Below are 26,540 nucleotides of genomic sequence, written 5' to 3' on the forward strand. Positions count from 1 at the left end.
ATGAAGTAATTTGAAGCTTGCTGAAGATGATCGATAAGGTTACAAAGTTGTTGCAAATGCTAAAGATAAGGAGGTGATTTGCTTCTTTCTATGGTGAACAAATGATGAGAAATATAGGAGCGGGTAGGTGATGCATCTCAGTTGATAGCTTGTGAAGTTGATAAAAAATGAACATATGTTGGTGGCAAGCTATTTGCCAGCATAGAAACGATGTATTTTACTCCGATACAAAGCAAAGACCCTGGACTTGCATGATTCTGAACAAGTTGGTACTAATATGAAGCAGGGACAACACAACTTGATGGTGCAGCGAGCGAAGTTTCATTACGTAAGATATAGAATGTTTCTTTGGACGGACTATGGTTACTAAAACAAATGAAAAGAAATAGTGAAATGCTTCTGTTTATCTGCTTATTTGTTTTACAGATGAGGCCCATATTTAATTCCAGTGCAGCTCTGGGTTTTAAAAAATGGGTAGCCATCCCTTGGAAATCTTGACCCCTTCCAGGTCTAATAATCCCAAATATCAATACAACCACCAATAGATTGTAGTGTAATTACACCTTTTATGGCATGAAAAAAGCTAGGAGGCTACTCTGATCTCTTGCCTCACCATTCTCTAACATCTTCAACAAAAGCACTTGCAGGATAGTTGGTGTAGCAATTTTAACTGGGAAGAGTGGGAAACGTTGTATACCTCGGAAACATGGAGATGCTGACAATATAAAAGCCTCATGCAATGCAAATATCTGAGTTCTCATTATATAATAGAATAGATGTATAGAAATGTTGGATAAAGCAATTAACGAAATCTTATGTTGAGATAAAGATTGTTGTTTGCCATGATGATGATCAACCAAAAATATCAAGTATAGTATTGGCATGAAAGCAAATTAATATGTTCACAAGTTGAAAAAGACTAAACAATCATGAAAATTAACAGAATTTAGCAGACCCTCTCATTTCCTACTCAATTATCTCACAATTGCTTCCTTTTACAATGCGGTTTTGAAGATGACTTGAGCTTATGGTAATGGTTTGGCAATAGAAGTGACAATAATGACATGTTGAGATATATTGGCAAGCCAGGGGAGAATTTTGAAGGCTAATAAAGTTTGCTTATATGGAGTTGATGATGTTTTCATAGGCATGGTGACAACTGATTATGGTAAAATATGATGACTAGCAATTGCATGATGAGACCTGACATTAAGGAAGAAAGCAAGATAAAAAAGAAATAATACAAATTACAAGGAGATGGACAAAGAGTAAGAGTATATGAGACGCATAATTTTTATCCTTGATCTTTCATTCTCCATCAACTTACGTAAAATACTGAGTTCTTATCTCCTTGAATGTCAGTTTATATCCTTCCATATGAACTCCCGGTGTTATTATGATGCATCATAAGTTTGAGAGGAATTACCAGAAGTGCACATGGACATGGATATAAATGCATGTATATTTTGAAAAGTTTGTCATATTATATGACCACAGGAAGATGCATAGAAGATCACTTTTGTAAAAACCACGTTGGAAGCCTACATCTAACATCTTATGAAACAATATGTTCCACATACATCCTTATCGACCTAATTGTTGCCTTAAAAAAGTTCTCCCACTCAACTTATTAAGGGATTATCAAAACAAGAGATTTTTCAACGCAAACTAATGCATGAGTCTCCAATTTTCAGACGATAGGCGTTTATTATAATAATGACATTCGTTAGGGGGTGATGTGAAATTAATCTCAGTGTCTCTTTATCACCGTTCATTCGGAAGACACCGAGGGGCGAGGGGAGGGCGAGGGGATAAAGATTCGAGAAGGGATATCGGGTTTCATAACAGCTCTTCTCCCATAAAATTCCTCTCTCTCTTCGCGTTCGAAGTCCTAACCCTAACCTCCACATCATTCATCCCCATGGCCAGCGACGAGCCATCGTCTCCTTCTTCCGCCGGCAAGCACCGGAGGTCGGCGGACGGGCAAGGACCGGAGGAGTTGTCGACGCGCCGGAAGCACCACCGTCACCACCACCGTCACCACCGCCACCGCCGCCACCGCCATCACAGCGAGCACAGCCGGGAGAGGGACGATAAGGAAACCGCCCTTACCGTGGCGGATGCGGATGCGGATGCGGAATCCTCTGCCGTGCCTGAGCCTGGTGATGACGACCGGGAGGAGGGGGAGATTCTTGAAGAAGAAGAGGGAGGTGGAGGGATCAATGGAGAGAAAGGCGTCAGCTTGGAGGTGGGAGGGGGTTCTGATGTTGAATCGGGCGAGATCAAGGTGGACGGTGCCGATGCTTATTCCAAACGGGTCTGTTTCGAGATCTCTTGATTCTTTTAAATTGCGTGTTCGATTGCTTCCCTTTCTTGTTATCAAATTGTCTTCTTGATAAGGATTTATCTCAGTATTCCGTAGAATTTCATAGAATTAGTAGAAATTACATCAAGAATAAAGAAAGAGGCATAACATGACCTGTATATCAAGTAAGAAGATCGGCTGCTGAAGTCCATAGTTGAAAGGTTCTTTTTTATCCCAAAATAAAGAATCTCTCTTATTTTTCGTTTCTTTCCGAATTTTGGTAGGCTTGATAAGTATTTATTGATGACCTTAATCCTTCTTGATGGTTTTTCGAAAGCACACGATTTACCAGTTAGTTTTTGGGTTAATCACAGGCAGCTTCTGGGGAGAAGGATGCTTTGTCCGGCGATAGTTTAAAGGTGCTTAATTCTAATCAGAATACATGGACAGATGAATGCATGTTGGACACTCATCTTTTCGAGAACTTCAGTGGTAAGGATGAAGATCAAGTGAAGGGATACGAGGCAAACAGAGAAACACGTGTTTGGGAGACTGGTAATATATCAGCGAGTGATGGGGAGAATGAAGGAGCCACTGTTGGTGAAGCAAGACAACGACGATCAAATTCACCTCGGAAAGGAGCTGAGAAGGAAAAGAAGCGCAAGACTATCACTACACATGATAGAAAAAGTTGGTCAAGATCAAGGTCTCCTGTGTCTGGAGAAAGTTTGCATGCAGCAAAGCACAGGAAAAAGGATAATTGTGATATCAAAGATTCTGAGCATAACTTGGAGAGGCTTGAATCGAGGCAGCACATGGATCTAGGGTATGCTGACAGTAAAGTATCAGATAAGAAGGATAGATCTATACCACCCAAGAATTTGCGGGAGAGATACAAAGACACCAGACGATCTCCATCTTACAGCAGGCGCATTGCTGAAGCTGATCATAGGGATCGGTCAAGGTCCCGTGACCATATGAGGGAGAGATCATATGAAAGGGGTTCAGATTATTATGCAGATGGTGGTGCTCAATCTGGCCAGTTTGAGTTGCAAGGTAATGTTAGGAATGAGTTGGACAAATATGCAACCAGAAGTAGAACAAGTGAAAGAGGGGTGCACAGGGAACGAGAGAGTAGTAATAGTTATTGCAGATATGATGACCGGGAGGATAGGCATGGCAATTGGGAAAGAGATAGGGATAAAGAAAGGTACAGCAACAGTCTTAGAGACAGAGGTAGTAAGGAGGTGGATAAGGATGCTCGTAGAGAAATTGAGAGGAGCAGTAGCTATAGCAGACATGACAGGCGGGAGTACAGGCATCTAAGTAGGGGCAGAGAGAGGGAAAGAAAAAGATACAGTAGTAGTAAAGAAAGAGGTAGCGAGAACCTGCGGGACATGAGTTGGGAGAGGTATAGAGAGAGGGAGAAGGTAAGGGATATCGACAGTGAGCGCAAAAGGGACAGAGATGGTGAACATAGGAATAGGAATCAGGTTAGCGATAGGGACATACATATGCATACAGAAAGAGAAAATGGACTGATGGAAAGGGATAAGGTTACCGGTCAAGACAGGCATAGGTATTCTAGGCATTCAAAATATGATGAAGTGGAACATTGCAAGGAGAAAACAAGATCTAAGGACGCCGCCAAGGAAAGTAGGTATAATAGACACAATCCCAAAGAAGAAAAAGTGGAATCTATCAGGTACATTTGTTAGATCTTATATTTGTCAATGAAATTAAATGCAATACCTTATTTTTATTTATTGATATTATCATGCTTCATTTGACATGTTCATACAATTGTTTTTAATTGTAGGGAGGAAGATGAAGAAGACTATAAAGAGAGAGTTGAACAACAGCTTGCAAAACAGGATGAGGAAGATGTTGACAAAATCAAGGAGGAAAGTAGAAAAAGGAGACAAGCTATCCTAGAAAAGTACAAACAGCAACAACTGAAGCAACATGTGGAATCCTCATCTAATGATAATGAGAAAGGTAAGTTTCTTTGCCATCAAATTGTTATATTACATTTCTAGTGGATATAAATTCTGTTCCAATATTGATCTTTGTTTTCCCTATAAATCAAATTAATCTCATATATCCTTATTAATATGTCTGTGGATCAGAGGAAAATGCATCTACAGATAAGGACAAGCTGCAGGAGGTAAAATTTACTAGAGCTGATAAACAAGCCCCAAATGAAGAGCTTGAAACTAGGCATGATACTTTGGACATGTATGTTGCTGATCCATCATTTATTGTGGGCAAATCACCTGTGCAAAATGGACAATCCATTGACGAGAAAACAACTGGTGCTAGGGGGCTTGGGGAGGGTACTCCCAAGGTTTGTTACCCAATCTGTGATATATCTTCAATCTTAATACATCTGAGTCCGTTTATTCAGAGCAAGTTCTGATGCTTGTTAAGTACTTGCTTAATGTTTTCTCTCATTCCTTTTTTATTTACTTTACTCAGAATTGAGTAAAAGATGCTCATTGTTTTGTTCTGAACATTTTTTACCCCAGAGTGAGAGATCAACTGATATGTTTTGTGATGATATCTTTGGAGAATCACCTGCTGGAGTTCGTAAATCGGTAACATATTATGCATATATTTTTACCCTTTATTGTCAATCTAGTTGCAGTACTTGTCTGTTGCAATCCTTTATTTCTACCCTTGATTTTTTGCTCCATTGTTAATAGGGCTGGAATCGAGTTGGAGCCTAAGCATGCCCCCTATACCGGGCCTGTCCAAAACCCAATTGGGCTGATAACCTAATTGCTGTTGCTGACTTCCTCCTCTCTGCCACGAGGCTGTGAAGAGAGAGAGAGAGAGAGAGAGAGAGAGAGAGAGAGAGAGAGAGAGAGAGGGGGGCCCCTGTCGCAATTGTCGATGGCTCCCCACCAGCAGCGTGACCATGAACGCTGCTTAATCCCGGTGGTGCCCACCACCTTCGCCTCCGAAGTCGCCACTTTGGTTCTCCTTGTCCTTGCCTTCCTCTGCTTCCTTGCGCTCCTCCTTGCCCCTCCCTTACTCATTGCCACCACCCGCCTCTCTTCTCCTCCTATTCGTAAATGGCAGCAGCAATTTTGTCGTCCACCTTCCTTTTGGCCATCTGCTCTCACCGTAAATGCCCCCCCCCCCCCCCAAAAAAAAAAAAAAAAAAAAAAACCCTTTGTGGCTCCTCAAACCTCACCCTTGCTTACGCCAAATTGTTGATTTGAATTGCTTCCCTCTCTTTGAGGAATCGCCTCCAGGTTTGCAACCAAAAGAAGCAGGTTGCTATCATCCCTAGAGAGAAGCCGTTGGATATAGGGTTGGATTGGGCCTCATGCTAGGTTTAGGCCTTGTTTGAGGCTGATTTCAGGCGTGAATCCAGGCTTGGTTTTTGGGTGTGGTCTAGGCTGGGCTAAGGATCAACATGAGCCTGGCCTGAAATATCTTCAGGCCTTACTTTGAGGTCCAAGCCCGAATTGAATTGCCTTGGGCGTAGCCCATGGCCCAACCCTTAGATGGCCTGTCCCGATAGGGCAGACCCATTTCCAGCCATAATTGTTAATAATTGAACAAAAGCTGCTTGTAAATTGAATCTCAATTCATATGACAACCTGGTTGGTCGAAAACATTAAACTTGAGATCAAATATATTTAATTATTTCTCTAGGAAGGGAGAGGGAGAAGGAGAGGGAGAAAGAGAGAGAGAGAACGGGAGGAGAGAGAGGGAAAGAGAGAGAGAGAGAGGGGCTAAGGCCTTGGAGGAGCTTTGAAGGGGGATGGAGGCTGGTGACAAAGACCGAGAGAGAAAGAAAGGGGGAGGGAGAGAGAGAAACTTTCCTCCAATTGCTGTCGGGTTTTGAAGGGGATGAAGGCCAGAGAGTTCGGGCCTTACATTTCTCTGGCCTTCGAATAGGGCAAACAGGGTGAACTAGCAAATAGAGCCTTTGGTCGAGGGTTTCAAAGTAGAGGTAGCCATGTGAAGATCGTTTTGACTGGTTGGCTTTATATCTCGTTTCAAACTAGTGAATCGTGCCTGTAACCGACCGGTCTGGTTCGGTATGTCGTGAACTGGCTGGTTTGTCAACCCCTGATACTCGTTCTTAATTCTTCCCTTCTAACATGTTTTAGCTTGTGATTTGGAATGTTGATGCTTTTAATTCTGTTTCACATATCCAATATCATGGAATTTCTTAATTTCTTTGATTACCACAGATTGAATGTGATAGGTGATATTGCTAAGCTGTACCGCTATTGTTGATTATATTATGTATATCTCATGTAGGGCAAAGGAGATGACCTTCAAATTGATAGAAATGGTCTTCATGACAATTGGGATGATGCAGAGGGATACTATAGTAAGTTTTGATATGTTACTCATATTTACATTGAGAAATCATATTTTGTTTAATGTTTCGTGCTTCTTTTAATGAATATCACATTTTAGGTACACATGTTTTACATGTCGGGCTTTATTACATTGGAAGTTTGCGTTTTTTTTTTTTTTAATTTCTTTTCATGCAGGTTACAGGTTTGGTGAAGTGCTTGATGGTCGTTATGAAATTATTGCAGCTCATGGAAAAGGTGTTTTTTCAACTGTCGTTCGTGTGAAGGATCTTAAAGCTGGGAAAGGTGATCCTGAAGAAGTAGCCATAAAAATCATACGCAACAATGATACCATGTGAGTAGACATCAAAATGCTTAATTTTGAATCAGGTAGTTTTAGTTCTGCTCATCACGATACTTACTCTTTATATCATTGGAATGTTGTCTTATGATGTAAATATGTAAGGTACAAGGCAGGTCAAGGGGAATTAGTCATACTGAAGAAATTGGCAGGTGCAGATCCTGAGGACAAACGCCACTGCGTTAGGTTTCTTTCAAGTTTCAAGTATCGGAATCATCTTTGTTTAGTTTTTGAATCTCTTCATATGAACCTACGTGAGGTTCTGAAGAAATTTGGGCGTAATATTGGTCTTAAGCTGACTGCTGTCAGGGCATATGCTAAGCAGCTTTTCATTGCGCTGAAACATCTAAAAAACTGTGGCGTTCTGCACTGTGATATAAAGCCGGATAACATGCTGGTACATCTTCTCATCCTGTGTCATAATTTTGCAGTTTTATATGGTGCACCACTCACATATCGAGAAGCATGTTTCTTTTTTCTCATTAATATGTGCATATGCTATGTGAACACCATGTTTGTTTTGAAATCATACCAATTTCTGTTTGGGTTGTCTTGACTAAATGGTGCCAATTTCTGTTTGGATTGTCTTGACTAAATAATACTTGTTGTCTTAACATATACTCTTTGCTCTTGTGATATGGTTATGTGTAGGTGAATGAGGCTAAAAATGTGCTAAAGCTCTGTGATTTTGGCAATGCTATGTTTGCTGGTAAGAATGAAATAACACCATACCTGGTTAGCCGCTTCTACCGTGCCCCAGAAATAAGTGAGTACCTCATTTTACACTCTTCATGCTTGGCATTTTCTTTTGGGTCTTTCATTAGCTATGGTTTTATTGTATTGCATGTTCTGGTACATGTTCATGTGCCTGTCTGTTATATTGTAGCCATGCATATGTGCAGTGTGCATGTTTTTGTTTTGTTTTTTTTTTCTGTTACCACGGATATGCTTTTGGTTAGTTAGACTGACTATATGTCCTGTGATGGCTTGAATTTTCTTTTGCAGTTCTTGGATTGCCATATGATCATCCGATAGACATTTGGTCCGTTGGTTGCTGTTTATATGAGCTTTATACAGGGAAAGTCCTTTTTCCTGGTCCATCAAACAATGACATGCTTCGACTCCACATGGAGTTAAAGGGTTCTTTCCCAAAGAAGATGCTCCGAAAGGTGAGGTTTTGAGGACAGTTCCCATGATGTTTACCCTTTTAATAGGAGAGGTTGTTTCCATCTTGTATAATTGAGCACCTCGTGGAGACCTTGGGTTTAAATGCTCAGAAATTCCTCATTTTTTTAGTGCAAATTTAGTTGTTGCACACTATTGCATATTGTGACTTATTTCATGCATTGCAACTTGAAGTCATAATGTTTTATAATTATTTTATTTTTGATCTAGAAAACCTTTTAGTGGCTTCGTAACATTGAACTATATAAATGGTCTTTACTCTTTTAGTTGTGCTATTGATTGTGTGTGCTGATATGTTAACTTGATACAGGGTGCCTTTGCTGATCACCATTTTGATCAGGATTTGAGTTTTCATGCTACAGAGGAGGATCCAGTTACAAAGAAGGTTACTACTCTTCTATTCAGATCTTCTTAAAGTCACAGTGTGGTGTTACGTTTAGGTATTGTCCAATTAAAAAAGCAGTGCGATCCAAAATTTACAAGTGCTCACCCTTTTTTTGTGTTTCGTTTTCTTTCCTACAGACTGTTAATAGACTGGTTCTCAATATCAAGCCAAAGGACATTGGTGCCTTCATATCAAGCTCTCCTGGGGAGGATCCCAAAATGTTATTGAATTTTAAAGATCTTCTAGAAAGAATATTTGTCTTGGATCCAGAAAAGAGGTTGACGGTATCGCAAGCATTGAGTCATCCATTTACCACGGGCAAGTGAACTAAGATGCTGATTTTTCTGACTGCAAATATGCTGTTGAGCATGCCCCTTCCCTGTGATCTAACTTTCTATTTAGTCATCTAATTTTTCGGCATTTATGTCTTTTCCCTGCTGCATGGGAGCTCTAAGTTTGGAGTGCGTGGATGAAGCATGGAAGAGATGCTGGTTGAAAAAAAAAGACCTTCCTGCATGGCAGTTCTTATCAGTGGGATGTGTTCTGTTTCTTGTAAGACAACTTGTCAAAGGCGTTTTCATCTCTTGTAATTCATACTTATGATCATGTGTTTCTGAACATCTATTAAAAAATTACTTGTTCCTTTCCTCTATCAGTTACTTGAACTTCAAATTGAGCTATTCAGCAAAACTGAGAATTAGAAATGCTTTCTATTTTTAGTGATTGAAGTTCTTGTGAGGATGAAAATATTTCTTCTTGTGACCTTTGGAAATGGTGGCTGCACCTAGACCTTTTCCATGTTTTGGATACTAAGTTTTATGCTACTTTATAAGTTTGTCACTTGGCTTTTGGAATTTGTATGTTATTTCCTTATATCAGACATAATGTTGTTAACCCAGTTGTAAATGTAACTGGGCTGATTGGTTTGCACATTTTGGCATCTTAATCTTGGAATTATCATGCTTATTCTTATCATCAATCATTTGTTATTATTTGCATAGTTATTTCATTTATCAAAATTGTTTGGTCCTTGGAGAGTCTAATTCTGTCTTTCATTCAGGGTTTCTGCCAGGCTATGAGGCTAGCAACAATGTTTAATATGGGCAACCAAAAGAAGGTACCCTTGTTTGATTGCTGGGAATCTTAATGTGTTTGAAACCTTGAAACTGACGTTTTGTGACTATAAGACTCTCTTTATACTAGTCTTGAAATTTAATTGGACAATAGGAAGGGTGTAGCATATCATATTGAGTAATCCTATATATCTTTATTTACTTGACCAAAATTTCCATTTCTCTGGAACCTCTTTAGGTATCAATGTGTTGTGTAGGATTTCATGTGCGCTATGCCGTTCTCCTTGTTCTTTTTCTTCCCTTTTCAGAGTTGCAAGCCTATAAGTTCTTTTGGAATGTCAAATTATGTTATAAGTTATCTTTTATTCTCATGAATTTTAATAATTTGACATACTAATAAGGTATATGGATCATCCAATCAGTTACTCTGCTTTATGATAGTAGTAAATGTCTGCTCTTTTCTTTTTTTCTGTGCATATCCTTGACAAAAGTCTGTCAAAACTGATCTTTGCTTTGGTGTTCTGGAGGCCTTTGCATAGGAGACTGCTGGATGCAGGGCCGGTGCTGTGAAAAGTTTTCATGGTAAATCTTCCAGCGCTTGGATTTCTTCTAGTTATTCTGATTTGTTAGTAATTATTTTCAAATTTTAAGGTTGATTATCATCAATGAGCTGAACTCCTTTCCAGTATGAGCCTTACTAACGTGGCAATTTTTTTTAGGTGTAGTTGCTAATTTTTTGGAGACTCAGTAAGTTTCCCTTTTTTCTTATTAATTCTCACTATGCTTTGAGCAATTTCTGTCAGAATGTGGGAAAAGAAACAACTTTAATTTTATTATATTCTTTTGACTGGTTATGCTGTAGATATGGAAACCTCTTTGCATTGTGTGCTTGTATTGTTTTTTGGGTTGAGGGATTGAGGATGGTTGAAGTTTTACTTGCTCTTTGATTTGATAAAAATCAGTGGTTCTTTAGTTTCATCATTTGGTATGTCTGCTTCCAGTGACAGTTTAGAACATGTTTCATAATTCTGGTCAACATGTTTTGGATTGTGAGTGATTCTGACTCATTCTGAAGTTGTTTTGGGTGTTTCAAGTGCGAAATAAGATTCATTCATTCTATTTTTTGGGGTTGTTTTGACGGTTTCTGGGCTTGATCTTTAGAAAGGTTTTTTATTAAAAAGGGATTTGGCTAGTTTTAATCAACTTGGACCTTAAAGATTTAGTTTAATGTTTTCAAGCTAACTCAAACTAGGTCCGTTTGAATTTTTAAATGTTATGCTAAGGTGGATGTGGATTAAACTTTGGTGGAATTTAGACCGAGTCTTGCGTCAGTGGTCACACCCCTCTGCTTGGTAACCAGAGGTTTGGGGTTCAGTTCTGGGTGGTGCATTCACACATATTTGAGCTTGGATAATTGTAGTGCAGGTGGGTCTCCTTCCTTCCCTCCCTCTCTCTCTCTCTCTACAAAGAAATGAAGGAATAGATTTGGATAAGAGAACATTGAGGAAGGTTTAGGGAGTTTAAAATCCAAACAAAAGCCAATGCAATTAAAGATGGGGATTTAATTGCGAATTAATTTCTATATTTTTGTTTATTTTTAGGACTTGGAGTTTGACTGCCGTTATAACTTTTCTTGTGCCAAGACCTTCAAAGATCTTTGACACTACTTTTCAATACGCTCCAGCCATATTCTCATAAATTCCTCATTTATCAATTCACTTTAAGTGATGCTACATTTTCCCTGCTTATATCAACTCCCTCTTTCTTGTTGTCATGTAGCCCCTTCCCCTTATTCTAGGTCAGTCATATTTGTGATTAGTAGCTTCCACTGTTTCATCAGATTTTCTCTTTGTATAAATCATTATTGATGCATGTATCTCTCACTTTTAAGGGTTGGACAAACTGTTTTTCGCATAAAATGGAATTTGTGTTTTTGCAAATTATTTCATGAATGGAGCTGAAAAATCCAAAAACTCTTCGGACATTGCTTTTTAGAAGTTGTTGCTTTTCGGTTGCATAGATTTAATTGGATAGATCAAAATATAACTGCAGCCCATCTACTGTGGGAACATTGATATAATGAACAAAAACGAGTCATGATCTTTAATACCTAATAAGCCTAGACTTTAGGTATGCATTTTTTTTCCGTGTAACTATGCCTTTGCCATTTCGAAATTCGTTGAAAGAGAACCCAATTGCTTCCTTTTCAAATTCTGAAACTGCGATTTGGTTGATTTTTACCATTTTAGCAATTGCTGGTCGGTTATCTGAAGACTAAATTTGCCTTTTCAATTTCTTTTTTCTTGTTTTCAGTTCTTCCATATACACCCCTTAGTTGCATTTTCTTTGATGCATTGGAATTGCTCCTAAGCGTCATGGTTGATCATGGTTTGGTTGTGGCTTAATCGTGGTTGAGTTTCTCGATTCTTCCTCTTCTATTTTATTTTATTTATATTTTTTATCAAGCCATCTGAGCTGAGTTTTTTATTCCATAAAACTTCGATTATCGTCCTTCCTTTTGCCATATATGCTTATATTCCCTTATTTCTGCTATCGGTATGGCTAGAACAATTGTCCAAATACTGAAGGCAAGAAAGCAGTCGAGGGGGCTTGTTTTTTAAACAAGCTCCATGGTTATCTTGTAGTTATCAAATCATTCTTCACTAAAAGATACCTACTTACCAAACCTTGTATGGTTCAGCACTTCACCTACTCTGGTGTTTAACACCTAAGCTCTAATATTCGTTCCTTCATTTGAACTTTAGCCATAGTCTGATTTTTGTTCCGGTTTATGTCTCGTCTAGTTGTTATTAGTAATTTTATTGGTTTCATTGGGTCTGGATGCAATTTGGCTGTTTCGGCTGAAAATTGTAGAAATTGAGAAAAATATCAACTATAGTGAGGGCAAACATTACAAATAAAAGGACAAGGACAATAAGCTAGGCATGTTTCAACGCATATTATATTTGTTTTGCGACCTTCCGATTTATTCCTTTAGTGGTTTTGCGCTAAAACAATCATTGTTTGGAAAGATTTTAGGCAGGAGAGGGGTGATCAAGGGGCTGCCCAGTGGCTAAGTGCTAGGTGGGCATCTAGAATAAAAGCAGTGCACACATTTAATCAAAAATGAAAAAAATCTTATTGGAGGAAATGTCCTCAGGGACTTCAGAACTCCTGGTGATGGGAGGTTTTTGCTTCTTATTTTGGATCATCGCCACAAGCAGCTTTAGCTCTTACTATCTAATTCTGCTCCAACATCAGTTGCATCCACTACTGTTCGCAATAGCAAGAGCCTCATTAAACATAATGGCTCTTGCTGGCAGCAACCTTACCCCATCAGTAGCCATTGTAACTGCTGGCACCAAGACTACCAAATGCTTCCATGGACTACCATGTCAAGGGCATTAATGAATAAGGAGATTTTGGGGAGGAGGAAAGGGGAAAAGAAAAAAACAGCAACTACTGAAAATCACCATTGTAACTGCTGGCATCAAACGCCGCCATTGATTGCTGTTCCCCGCCATCGAACCATCACTCCCTTGTCGCCTTCTTGCTGTGATAGGAGTCTAGAGCTCATTCAACAAAATTTTGGGGCTTTGGATGGGAGTTGGGTGTTTCTTAGGCATCAGGCTTATGGTCCCTGACCCATTTAACTTGAACCCCAACATGAACCAGCACTAGGTCACCTGGTGCGCGTGCCAGGCTTAAAAAGGGATGCATGTCCTGGCAACTTTCTAGTCATGGGCCACCTAGACTCAGACGAGGAGCCCTAGGCCTGACTTGTCCTAATACAGGCAATGGCTTGTTTTACAGAACAATAGAAACGGGTAAAAGATATTTTTCCAAAATAAAATGCAAAAATAATGTTTGACGGCAATTAATGTGCGACATTCTATGAGATGTGAGTTCTCTGATAGCCCTGCTTGTGTTTAAAAAGTTAGCTTCATCTATATTTCTTAAAACTAATGTTGCAATTCTTCCAAACTATTCCAAATGTTATAGGTCTTATGTTTAAACTAAAGAAAATACTTTCTGACATCAGAGAAACAAATAGATGCCCAAAAATAAGTAAAGAGGTACGTATCCATAATTTGGCCTCTAAAATTTAATTTCAGCTGAACTTTTCAAAATTGCCGCATTGGCTTTACTTGAAACTAGAATGTTTTCTTGCTGGACTCTGATCTTTAGAAGCATTTAGGTTAATGTCAGCCTCAATTGGTGCTTCTCATTAACAATTTAAAAAATATTTAACATTTAGCATTGTAATCAAAATAATCAGATTTCAAGACAGAAGGTCTACTTTTTCCCTTTTATGTAAGATATAAAATGATTAAAGATGCTGGAAATTTTATGTAGGTTATGCACTATCACGTCGGAAATAGCTTGATATTTAATCAGTTAATACATGAAAAGACAAAAGATGAACTTTAGGGGGTTTTGGGTTTCTTAACTTTCTTTTACATTGCTTTTGGCTAGCAAGAGCTTTTTATTCTCTCTTCTTTTTGCTTCTTTCTTTTGAATTTTGGCTGTCGATCCATTAAATCCGTCGCTTGATAGGAAAGTTTAGTGGGCCAGATGTGGACCTGTATTTTGTTATTGGAACTGTTCAGTCAGAATCATTCTTGTTAAGCATTGGGCCACGAAGAGAGAAGCGACCTTGCTCCATGTCTTCTTTCTTAACTCTTGATTCCTTACCTCCGTTTTGGTTGATGGAGCAGTTATTGAAACATAGAGCGGGACAACATTCTCAATCAGAAAGATGGCTTTGACAACATGGGATTCAATGTTGATGTTAACTTGGTGGTGAACACTTAGTTGCCTATTATGAATCACCTTGATCTTCCTCCCACTAGATCCCACCATAAACCACCGCTTCTATGAGACCACGCTGTAGCCTCTCTTCCACTTTGAGCTCCCTTGTCTCCTTCAGGCAAAAGGAGAAAACTCCAAATTTAGCTCCTAATTCAGGAAACATTAGGATTTCTCCTTTGCTTTTTAAGAACCATCCTCTCTGTCTCTATGGAAGCTTGAAGCCCCTTTTTGTTGCAGATCTTGTTGGTGGCCATTGGAGGGCAGTTATCATTGGTGGTTGCTAAGAGATCATAAATGGTGGTATGATAGGAGCTTCAATGAGGGAAAAAAAGATGTTATCAATAGGGGAATCGGGTGAAAGAAAATGGGCAATAGCGATTGACTCTGAGTTCACTTCTGGTTGAACCTTGACTTGTAACCCGACCGGCATTGGGTTGGGCTGGGTTAACGGGTTGAAAACACAGGGCTGGGTCAATGGGTTCAAAACACAGGGCTGGGTCAATAGGTTCAAAACACTGCCTAAAATAATCTTTTCAAGTTTTACAATAAAAATGGGTTCCTTTTAGGTTGACTTATTGAAAGAAGATTTTGCTTTGAGCTAACTAGAAGGCTACCCAATGGTACAGGACTACTATGAAAACAGTAACTCTGATGTTGGGTTTTTTTTTGTTTTGTTTCTTTTTTTCGGTTCTGATAAGTTAGGAATTCTTAAACATTATAAAACATGCTGAAACATTTTTCCAAATTTTAGAATGTGCCTTTGGCCTTGTGAGCATTACCTCAGTTGGCTTCTTCTTAAGCCTTCTTGAATCCATGCTCCAATATAATTCATCTTTTACGAAATCTCTTGTTCAATGCCTCTTTTGAGATCTATGTGAGGGCCGAAATGATATCAGGGATTCAGTGGCTTATTGACCACATGAGAGCAGCCAAAATTGCTATGGGTGTTGAAAATGATATCACTTTTTAGTGCTAATGTTTCTGCATTAGTAGATTGATTACTAAGGTTTTGATCAGGATGGTTGTATTGTTGCAGCACTAAGGCAGGAAAGTTCAGCTGAAATGGGATATTAAAGTGGAGTAGCAATATTTGTTGGAGGGACACGAAGATGTGCAATGTATTTAAGTTGCAGTGCAAGTTAGATAGCTAGATCAATATATTGCTGACGGAAAAATGTTAATGTTGCAGAGGATAGGACCACTATTATAGCTTATACCTGATTTTGTCACTGAATATGCAAGACAACATAGTGCTAGAGATGCCTACCACCTTCACTCAATTAAACAATATACAGAATTGTGATAAAACCTTTTTTACTTTTGTCACTGAATATGCAAGACAATATAGTGCTAGAGATGCCTACCACCTTCACTCAATTAAACAATATACAGAATTGTGATAAAACCTTTTTTACTTTCCGTGGCATTGCTTACTGATGCAAATGAGCGTATGCAGAAATAAAACTTGTTCACATCTTCACTCACTTGAAAAATTTGGAAACCTATACTGATGCAAACTGATTTGTGCTTGTGATCAATATTGGTAATGTTTTTTTGAGCACAGGACATGTGTAAGTTCTTTTAAATTAATGCATTAAGTTTATTGTCAAGAACCACTTTTTTGCTTTACATCCCGGGGAAAAATTGCTGTATCATGATTACATATTTTTTCCATAAATGAATAAAATTACTGGTTCGCTAAAAAATGTGAGATCATGTCTCAGTGAAGCTGACATTGACTGTCTCTCCGCTTTCTGCGCAACCTTTCAGCCCATGTTGCGAGCAAGATATTTGGTAGATGTTACTATAGTGAAAATTATTCTGTCGAGGCTCCTGAAATTTCAGGCTTGACTAACCACTGTTACCTGTTGTGAATTGTGGTTGCCTAGATCCGAGTTCTGCTAATCAGTAATGACAGCAATATACGAATCTTTCATGTGCTTGCTTCGTTCTTTGGACATAAAAGTGCACCTCTTTAACGAACTCTTTTTTTGTATAAACTTGTCTCTTCTTCGTGATCATTGCCGAAACTTGGAGTATGAATACACATTATTATATTAGATGTATGACCTGAAGCCATGTAATCGTTATTGAACATTGATATGCACCAGCATATGGGCATGTACAATGCAAGGCCGGCTTGTTAAAAAGACCATTATCCAGTTATGGTATAAATCAATTAAAGTACAAAAACTTTATGACCACCTAGCATCCTATTTTCCTACTTGTTAATAGGTACCTCCTCATCTAGGCTGGGTGAGGGCCAGCTTTTAAAGAAGCCAGGGGCAGTGGGACCGGTTATGTCATGCAAGATCATCATGGGCTGATCATTGAACTGGGGTTATATGTCTGGATGATTACACTGTTCCTCTGGCTGAGCTTCCAGCTGCATGGGAAGTATTGGGCTGGTGGTCTTACTGTTCAAGCATGGATTGTGTGGTTGGAGGGTGACTCTACATGATCATCCATGTTTGAGGGACCTCTGGAGTCTGGACCCCAAGTTGGGCATAGCTTAGTTTCAGTTATCTCATAGCTATGGGCAGGGTAATCAGGTATTTGACTGGCTAAATAGCCATCACCATTAATGAGAGTAGACTGGGTGTCCAACTTCCCACCTAAGCTGCTGTATCAAGCACTGACAGGTGCTGCGGGCATTTCTTGTGAACGTTTATAGAATGGGGAAAGGGGTTCGCCTCCCTTTTCTTATCCAACAAATCTGTACTTCTAGTTAATGTTTCAGCAATTAAAATGAAATTAACAATTACAATTATTTTAAATACTTTCATATAAAACTTATGTGGGTGCATGGGTGGAGCCAAGGGGGCTTTTGTGGGTGGGGGGGGGGGGGGGGAGGGGCAGGGCCTCCGTAAGACGTGAAAAATCTTTGAGAGTTCATGATTGTGTCCCCGCCTTTTGGTTCCTGTTCAATTATGCGGTCCTCTCAATAATGAGATTAATCCAAGTGCTAAATAACCAACCTGAGGGGGTGTTTGGCATGTGGTGATCATCGCAAGATCAAGGGTGATGTAGATGGGGGGTGATGAGTTCACATCATTTGGTTGCTCCATGGTGATCCTACATGGTAGTGATCCCAATTTACCCTCATTCCTTAAATCATCGTCCAACCTAGTGATGGGATGCCTGTCTTAGGCTGAAAGTTGAGAACAAAAATGCCCCCAAGTCCAGCAAAAAAATGGGTATATCAATATACTGTTAATATATTATATCAATATTATATATAATATTATAGTATATTCATATTATATATTATATTATAATATATTATTAATCATATTATTGTCATATTACTATTCAACGATAATTTTAATTATAGTAGAAATACATCATTGTACTTTATATTTATATAATGAAAGTATTTAATATATTACTTCTATTTGCCTTATTTTTTAAATAAAATAATTATTAGCATTAAAAATAATATATTATAAATATGAATAAATATATTAATTCTATAATAACAATTAATATATCTTTATAGGATTAATAATTTATAGAACTAATAAATATATTTTTGTGGAATATATCAAGGATAATTTTGGTATTATATGGTGAGTGATCTTGGATATTCATGGAATACCAAACAGATTACTTGTGGATAACTAGAAATCTTTAATCACTGGAACATAGTATACCAAATGTAGTGATCATAAATCATCGAAGATTAGATTACCTGGGGATAAGGATCACCAGTGATCTAAGATCACTTCGGTGATCCCATCTGGGTCACCAAACGCCACCTGAGTGTTGTGCTTACATCCACTTCTTTTGCAACTAGGACTCTCTTAAATTTCTTTAAATAGAAAGGTGAGAGATGTAGAGTTTAGAGATTAGGGGATGGTGTGCAGTAATTAAGATGGGTGATCGAGGAAGAGAAAGGAACATGGCTGCTAACAAGGAAGAGCGCAGAGGTCTTACCAGCGGTAAATAATGAACAAATAGTGAAGAATCTTTGGAATTTATACCTTTTCTTTCTCCAGTAGTAAAGTAAGTCTCTTCCCTTACCAAACAAAATAAAGTTCTCATCACCTTTCTATAATAGTACATCAATTCTAACTATGGTTAGATTAGATTAGAAATTATTCAAATATTAGGTTACATATTAAAAACTTCCCAAAGATTAGTCTGCATAAAGAAAGAGTGGAGTGCCTTTTGTGTGGGCGGCGGCGGCGGCGGCGGTTTGGGCAGATGCTATGTTTTGTATAAGAATCAGGTGGTACCGTGGACAGGAGGCAAAAAACAGATCTAGGATCAAGAATGACTATGCTGCGGTTAGAATTATTCTTTTAATGCACCATTTGCTTATATTTTTGTTTAACTTCATTGCTCTTTTCTATGAAACATTCAATTGCTTGTATGCACATCAGCATATGTTGAAGTTTTTTCATCATGTTGGACTACGGGCGGTCTGTTTTCTTCGATTTCGTCGTTTTTTTTCTCATATGTCTATCCATGGAAACTCCAATTTTTATTACCTAAATGTCTAATTTGAAAAGAAATAATGTGTTATTAAGCTCCTGTCATGAATGTATTGCACAAATTCAGTATGTGTGTGTGGGTGTATTAATCATAAAATTTGACTCCTTGAATAGACTTCGTTAGCTTGTTATTTTTGCCCCCTCCTAAAAAAATAAGGCTCTGTAGTGTGGAAGAAACCTTGATAAGGTTTTCCCCCTCTCCCTAAGAGACCTTGATAAGAGTAAAGCACATTTTAAATATGAATGATTGTCGTAAAGGGTAAATTTTTTGGCAAAAATGCATCATATATAGTAGGAATTCATCTTATTAAATGGTATGTATTATGTAAATCTAAGTACCAAAAAAAGGCACCTAAGTATTGTATAGGTAGGGGTGCAAATGAGCCAAGCTGAGCCGAGTATCAAGTTGCTTGGGCTTGGCTTGGCATCTAAACAAGCTACTCGAGCTTGGGTCGAACTTGAGCTGAACTCAACATAACTTGCTCAAGCTCAGCTCAGCTAAGTTTTTAGCTGAGCTTTCCCACTATATTCAAACAGCACAGGTGTTCAGGCTTGGCTCGTCAACGAGCCGAGCTTTGAAATGTACTTGAGCTTGGCTTGTTTCTTAAAGGAACCGAGCTTTGAAATGTGCTTGAGCTAGGCTCGTTTACAAGCCGAGGCATGCTCGAATGAGCTCTTAGCGAGTCGAGCTCGAGCTGCTCATGATGTCGGTTCATTTGCAGCTCGGTGTATAACAGAGATAGTGAAGGAAAATTTTAGATATGGAAATTGAATGTCTAATGAAGAGGGGCAAGATAGAGAGAGGGAGAGATGCATTATTAATTACCATTTATAGTAGAAAAGATTCTAACTGCAATAAATAAAACAATAGGAAAGAAGGACATGGGTATTTTGTGAAGCAAAATCAACAGATGCAATCTTTTTATGTAATATTTCAGAATTCAAAATTCCTGTGTTTCTTTACATGCGTCCACTAATTGCTGGCATTTCAAAAATTTGAAACACCATGTCATATAGGTTGTATTATCAAAATAATCAAGTCTTTTTGAGTAGTATGCCATTTTCTAGGGTATGTGGCTGCCACCTTTATTTTTAACTCACCAGGAGAGGGAGACTTTGTACCCTGATGCATTGGTGCAAGTCATGCTGAAAGTCCATTTTATGTGCCACTTCGGTAGTTTCTCATTGTTCTATGTATGGATCAAGTTGTTCATGGTTTGCATCAGGTCTTTTAGGTGGGTATAAAGCTGTTATTGTTCTATCCTACTTAGGTTGTGAAAGGATAGGAGAGAAACGGATTCATCCAGGAGTTTGGGGCTTTAGTGAACAATGGTTCTTGGTTGGGCCTTATCTGCATGTCAGAGAAGACCTAAAATGATAAACTATTGGGAATTCTATTTCTTTTTGCTATAATTAATTGGAACTAAGATTTGGTTGCAGATTTTGCATAGTACTTTTTCTTTCTTCCCTTGCATGCAACAAGAGTCTTAAGAGGACTCAAGCTCTTGAGTGCAACTTCAGTCTTGAGAGAACTCAAGCTCTTGATATATCAAGCCCAGCCCCTCTTTACTTATACTAAGTAGATTTGCATTTTTTTTTTTCTTTTCTAAAATAACTGAAGCTCAGCTCCACTGCCCAGCAGGTTGACTGTTCTAAGATGCCATCAATAGTTTTCCTTGAGATTTGCGCACATCAGATGATGTAAGTATAGTTGTTGTGGCAATCATCTTCTCTTCATGAATCTCAAGGCTCACTGTTGACAGCATGCTGCTCCTATATATGCCTTTCCTTCTGCTGCAATGCAGACCTAAATTGTGCCCATTTAGAATATAGGGAGGCAAGGATGGAGAATTCTTCCTTCCCTCTTCTTTCTCCCATCTCTCTTTTTCTTTTTCTTCTTTTTCCGTATATTATTTCATTTGAAAAGTTGTTTCTTTTTCTGATGTTGACTGCCATCTAACTTCAAGGTATTCATGACAGTGTTTACAGAGATTAAACCACATTCAAGATCTTTTTCCTGAAGTCTTTTTTCTTGAACATTAAGTTCTTACTCCTATACCCTCCCATAGCAAGACCTTATTGGCCATCAATCGTATTCCATCTTTTTAATCTGTGCCTAGATCTGAATGCAAGAGGCAGAACCCTGCAAAATGACTTAAAGTTCTTTCTTTTCCATAATATCAATACGAATCCAGTCCTCCATCAACCCTACTTGTGGTATTTACAGAATCACATACACACAAATTTACCTGATTTTAATGCTTAGAACTAAGTTTTGCAGGATAGCAGGCCACCTTCTTTTGTTTATAGCCCATTACCTGATCTTTTTGCTTGCTATGGCCTCTTTACTGATAATCCTCAAAATCCTAAGATGTAGGGATCAGGAAAATAGCAGAATCCATTGTTGGAACACATTTGGTGATATGGGAATTATTTGAGTGGAAATAGACATGCCAAATGGAAACCATATATTAGCTGCTAAACTGGATCATAATTTTTTAACCACAAAAATGTTTTTGATCATGAAATTGTGCTTGTTAAAATTGTTGAGATTCAACTTGGTGATTAAGCGTTTGGTTCGCTTGTTTTCTTGTTTTGGTGGGAATTGCCATTATCACGACTTCTTGGTGCTTGAGGGTTCTGTCCTAGTATTTTCACCAGATTTGGATAAACTTTTGGGTGATTGGGTTTTTCTTTTCTTTTCCATTTTAATTATGAAGTTCCTAGATAAAATTGATTATCTGTAGGTTATATGACTGGTTCTAAGGCTTCTATAGCACCTTAGATTCCTATGTAGGGCTGTCAAAAATAATCTTGGCTGGCCTAAGTGGTGTTAAGACTTGACCAGAGAGAAGGGCCTGGGCTCATATTTTCAGCCGTGAAGCATGATGGGGACGATAAGAAGTCTGGTATTTTTAAGGCTGTGCCTCAGCTTGAATTTCTGGGAGATTTACATTATGGCCCTATTTGGCGTAGCCCAAGTTGAAATTACCTATACCTGGTGGGAGCTTGGGAGTGGTATGAGCTTGTTTTGGTCCATGCCAAGCTTGGGCCTGAAATTTTTAATTCTGGCCCAAATTTAGGCTGGCCCAATGACACGTCTTGTGGTTTTTCATTTTTCTAGTAATTCATACACATGGTTTTATCATATATTGTAGTGAAATTATCCCTAATGAGAACAAACGTTTATGGAATAAACAACGGTTTCAGCTAATTGAATTATTTATATGGCTCCTTAAAGTGTTAAAGTGTGAACAGACGTCAAGTATGAAGGGTGGGAAAGGAGGCCCTAGCATGATTGAGTAGCCACTCTTTATTTTGTTCTGTCCCATGATGCTCAATATAGCAAGGGTTTTTACTATGTGCCAAGGTGAAAATTCTGGACGGTTGGCAAGTTGTTTCAGTTTGTTTTCACCTCCATAGTTTCTTTTAATTCTTCCAGGCTTCTAGACTATCTTTGGGGGAACTTGCAGTTTAGGACCAACTGATCAGATTTGAAGCAACAAAACTATGCTAAGAATGATTGTCAGATTGCCTTCTGTTTCATTTTGCCGATTCTGCTCATGGGTGCCAAACTGCGCTCCCATTACAAATTTGCCAAATTTTTTCCTTCTTGATTACATTTGTCGTATGCAATGGTCCAAATGCATGCAGAATGAGAGCATCTGATGTCTTGGTGCTTATAATGTCTCATATAGCACGAGTTCAATTTTTAATGATTGCATCTGTTACAACAGTGTGTCTTTGTGACCAACTTGAGGGACATTTGCAGTATCATCTACGTTTAGCATTTGTTAGCTGTCCTTCATGCAAGTTGTGCAAGAAAAAGACAAAAATCATAAGCAAAGCATGTAGCCTTAGCCAATATAACAAGTCTAGTCATGGTCACCGCAGGCAAAATGATGGCAGACATGATCATTCATGAACAAGTACGTTAGACTCTAATCCTCAAGTCTCTGGGAAACAGCATTGTCACTTGAAATCAGTTCCATCTCATTAATATGTTTAGCTATGGTCCTCTTCCCAACCGTTGAGCGCTTAGATCCAATTCCCACATTTCTAATTCTTGTATAGTTTGTGGACTGAAAAAATGGCATCATAATAATAATTTCACCCTAGTAGCTATTAGGGCAAGGTGGGGGACATCAGCCGCAAGATCAACAAGCTACATTCTGTTCTCTGCATGTATGCATCTAGGTGAATCATTTGATGCTTGGGTGTCTGATATGAGTGTAAATGTGTTGCAGATAATGTTATTGATGATTTTAGGTAACCTTTCACCTTTAAATTTCTTACAGTGACTCTAGCATGTGGAGTATAACTCTTTATTAACTTCCAGTGGGGGGTTTAATAATTGTTTCTTCTAAATTTTGACTTTTCTCAAACCACATGATGAGTCTCTATACACTAGAACAAAACATAATGTGGAACAACTTTTTAGTTTCTCTTTTGTAGATGATGAAGATATTGTCCATAATACTGCTATAAAAGTTTGTAAACAATGCACAAGTTAAGACCTTATATGACATAGATGATCTTTAGCACTTGTTGTAGATTCTGGTGCTTGCTTTTGGGGAATGGAATTTTTTTTTTCTATGAAGTACATGACTTGTAAATGGATTTGGCCTTCATACAGACAATAGGTTATGGAAAAATATGATTAATCACGTCAATAATGACCATACAGCTTTGTTATTTTGTTATTTCTTGCGATATCATCATGATTCAGCATATGAAAATCAAATCCCTATGTTTAGTGGTGATATTTTTGAATAATAAGCTTCTTTCCATCTATTGGGCTCGGTCTTGTGGAATTGTTCCATTAAGGCGCTTAGTATTTTTGGGGCATTTAGTAAAGTTTGTATTAATAGCTAATGTTCTTAATTAGCAACTTTTGTATTATAGTTGATGATGTAGGTGGCAAAGACGAAGAAAATGCCCTTAATTAACAAACAACTGGGCTCTTTGTTATGTTTCTTATCGTACTGATCTGGTGAACTGTGGAATTGTTGTTCACATAATTTACCCAATCTTCAATAGTAGTTGTTTATTTTTAGATATGCTGAGATGATGATTGGAATTCCTTCTTTTCAAATTTGTCTCTGATTGTAAACCTCTATTATCTCTCTTTTAATTCTGCTTTATGCAGTTATTATATGCTCTAATACCTTCAGGGCAAACAATACTTTGGTGTACTCAAAGAGCACTCAAGCTGAGAGCTCTGACAGGTCTGAATGGTAAAATTTCTTTTAAGGTTATACAGAAATGGAGTGTATTTGTGCTGTCATCCTCCATGAAAGCATGCATTTGGCCATACATGACCAAACAAAAAGCCTCTGGAGCGTGCTTTTTCCGCCTTAAGCACCAGAACACGTTGAAATTATTTGGCAATTCGTGCAGTAATGTTACCTGTTCTTGTTATTCTGTTCTTCCCCCAAAATCGGGGGGGTTCCCTGTGTTCTGCAGGACAAGAATATTATCTCTCTCGGGCTTTAGTAACGTTACATTTATTTGCATTCTTTTATGGGTTGTAGGGAATTTAGCTGCAGTCTCACCTCAAGAGTTCACGCAGTGGATATGAAAAAATAAAGTCATGTATTTTCTTGACTTATAGGGAATTTTATGTGTAGTTTTACTTTGCATCGCAGCGCCATGGGATTGTTTGATTGGTTAACTTATACTGTAGGTTATCCGTTCGGCGGCATGGAGCTGCCGACGTTTATGTTGCTTCTTAGAACCATTTTGAGTGTCTTTCTTGGATTTTAACCCTGCAACCGATAGAGAGCAAAGATTTTTTCAGGGGTGGAGTATGGACATGGATGTCTCGGTTATTGCCAAAGGCTTTCAGACTAACGGATTCCTTGCGGAAATCCTTGTGCGAGAGGATGCGAACCGGAAGCCTTTGAATTCTTTTGGTGGTTTCCTGATTCCAGTTCTCATTGTGGTGTGGGGTTTGAGACATCCGTAGACGTCGTAACTCGTTCAAGCTGGGGATCGACTTATTCCCCCGCGCCATGTGTCCCAAACGTGTATCCCGCGGTTAGTGTGATGATTTTTGTACTTCTGGTTCTGTGTTGTGCGCTATCGTCTGCACTGCCTGTGTGCCCGGCTGGAGCGTGGGAGGGATCACGTGCATGCCAGCGGCCCACGTTACGTGGGCTACCGTGCCGCATCGCTCTTGATGCGGGTCGTTCAAAGGTGCAAGCCTCGATTATCCTGTCTGTTTTTCAATGAACATATATATATATATATATATATATCCTCAATATGTATTGCATGACGCCTGTTTTTTATTTTTATTAATAAATTGATGCAGATAAATATAATTGTATTTGCAGCAAACTCTTGCGGTTAACCCTGGTAGATGGGTGGATGGCCGTTTTCTTCAGCGCTTGGTGGGATCATTGTAAAGCAGGGGTTGAAATTACACCTGCTCCCATGAGACCCAAGCAGGGGTTGATCACAACGTGCCAAGCGGTGGGCGAGAGTGATGGTTCTTACGACATTGTTGGTGATGCTGAACGCTTAGCATGTTGTGAGGACTACACATGCAAGAGGCAGCACCAGTCCGACTCGCCCACCGTTGGTGGTTTGAACAACTAGGTTTGCTGCCCCATTTTGCAGGTGTGGTCGCAATGGACGACCTGGTAGAGGCCCACAACCGGCTGCTACTTCCTCTACTCCCCCTTCCTTCGACGTCCTGTGTCGCCCTCCTACTTTTCTGAGATCTTGCTTGGTGCTTTCTCCCTTTCGGTCATTGAATCCCTTGAACTTTGTGCAGAACCAATGAATCTTTCAAGCCTTAGGCATGCATGCCATTGGCCCCCTAGTTAAATTCTCCCACTTCATCGCCAGCCAGGCCATCTTCAAGTTCTTCAAAGTTGATGTGTTTATGTCCGTGTCATCAATGTCGACATCATGCAGGTCCTTTAGTGACTTGGCCTTTCTTGCATCCGTGCCCTGTGCTTCGTCAAGATCTGCATCATCTGCCTTGGGTCTTCTCTTGATCTCGTGGAGACTACCGGCTACTGGATCTCCCATTTTGCCATTGGCCTCAAGCTCCCTTCAAGTACCCTGATGATTTCACCCCTCTTGATGGATCACTGTGGGTTTAGGGTTTAGGGCACCACTGCCTTTATGACGTTATGGGCTCCAATCTCGGCACCATTCAGCTTCTAAATGCCCTTCGATTGAAGCTCGTCATCATCATCACGCAAGATTTGAGCCATGGTATAGATTTTCTGGGGAGGCTCATGGAGGCACTGCATTGCTACTTGATGCTGTTTGATGCTCTAGGGGATGGGGCAAAGGCATCAAGAAGCGGCAGCCGGTTGGAGAGGAGTCGCGATGGGAATCTTAACTAAATTGGTTGACAGGATTCTGATCATCTGAACCCTTTTTCTATATTGCTACATTTGTTGGATCCTGCTTGAGGGTAACCAGAGAAAAATTTGTTTTTAGCACTACTGATTAACTATATGGATCTGTGGATCTAGAGTTTTTATTGTCATCTTCATGAAAGCTTTGTTACCATGTTAATTAGCTAATTAGCTCCAAAAATAATGTATCAAAGCTCAAGGAGCTACGGCTATGATTCCATG

At 39.0% G+C, this 26,540-nt stretch overlaps 1 protein-coding gene across 21 annotated transcripts; it reads left to right on the top strand.

The window, feature by feature from the left end:
• The first annotated feature begins 1,835 nt into the window (after positions 1-1,835).
• Positions 1,836-26,449, top strand: LOC103700973 (serine/threonine-protein kinase prpf4B). 21 transcript variants are annotated; one of them, XR_005513361.1, is made up of 17 exons: positions 1,836-2,317; positions 2,680-4,010; positions 4,125-4,303; positions 4,435-4,652; positions 4,834-4,902; positions 6,587-6,659; positions 6,826-6,982; positions 7,094-7,385; positions 7,640-7,754; positions 7,994-8,157; positions 8,484-8,558; positions 8,696-9,110; positions 9,619-9,675; positions 10,159-10,213; positions 10,351-10,378; positions 23,069-23,136; positions 24,089-24,665. XR_005513361.1 is itself a non-coding variant. In XM_039130172.1 (12 exons), exons 1-12 carry the CDS (start codon positions 1,922-1,924, stop codon positions 8,882-8,884), a joined length of 3,258 nt encoding a protein of 1,085 aa, XP_038986100.1. In that variant the 5' UTR covers positions 1,836-1,921; the 3' UTR covers positions 8,885-9,286. The 21 variants fall into 21 exon arrangements, 1 of the variants encoding a protein (XP_038986100.1); XR_005513367.1 differs by having other exon boundaries at positions 24,114-24,665; XR_005513368.1 differs by lacking the exons at positions 10,351-10,378; positions 23,069-23,136; positions 24,089-24,665 and adding exons at positions 24,740-25,137; positions 25,278-26,449.
• Positions 26,450-26,540: the final 91 nt, after the last annotated feature.

Source organism: Phoenix dactylifera, chromosome 9 (assembly GCF_009389715.1).
Source record: "Phoenix dactylifera cultivar Barhee BC4 chromosome 9, palm_55x_up_171113_PBpolish2nd_filt_p, whole genome shotgun sequence".
Classification (NCBI taxonomy): domain Eukaryota; kingdom Viridiplantae; phylum Streptophyta; class Magnoliopsida; order Arecales; family Arecaceae; genus Phoenix; species Phoenix dactylifera.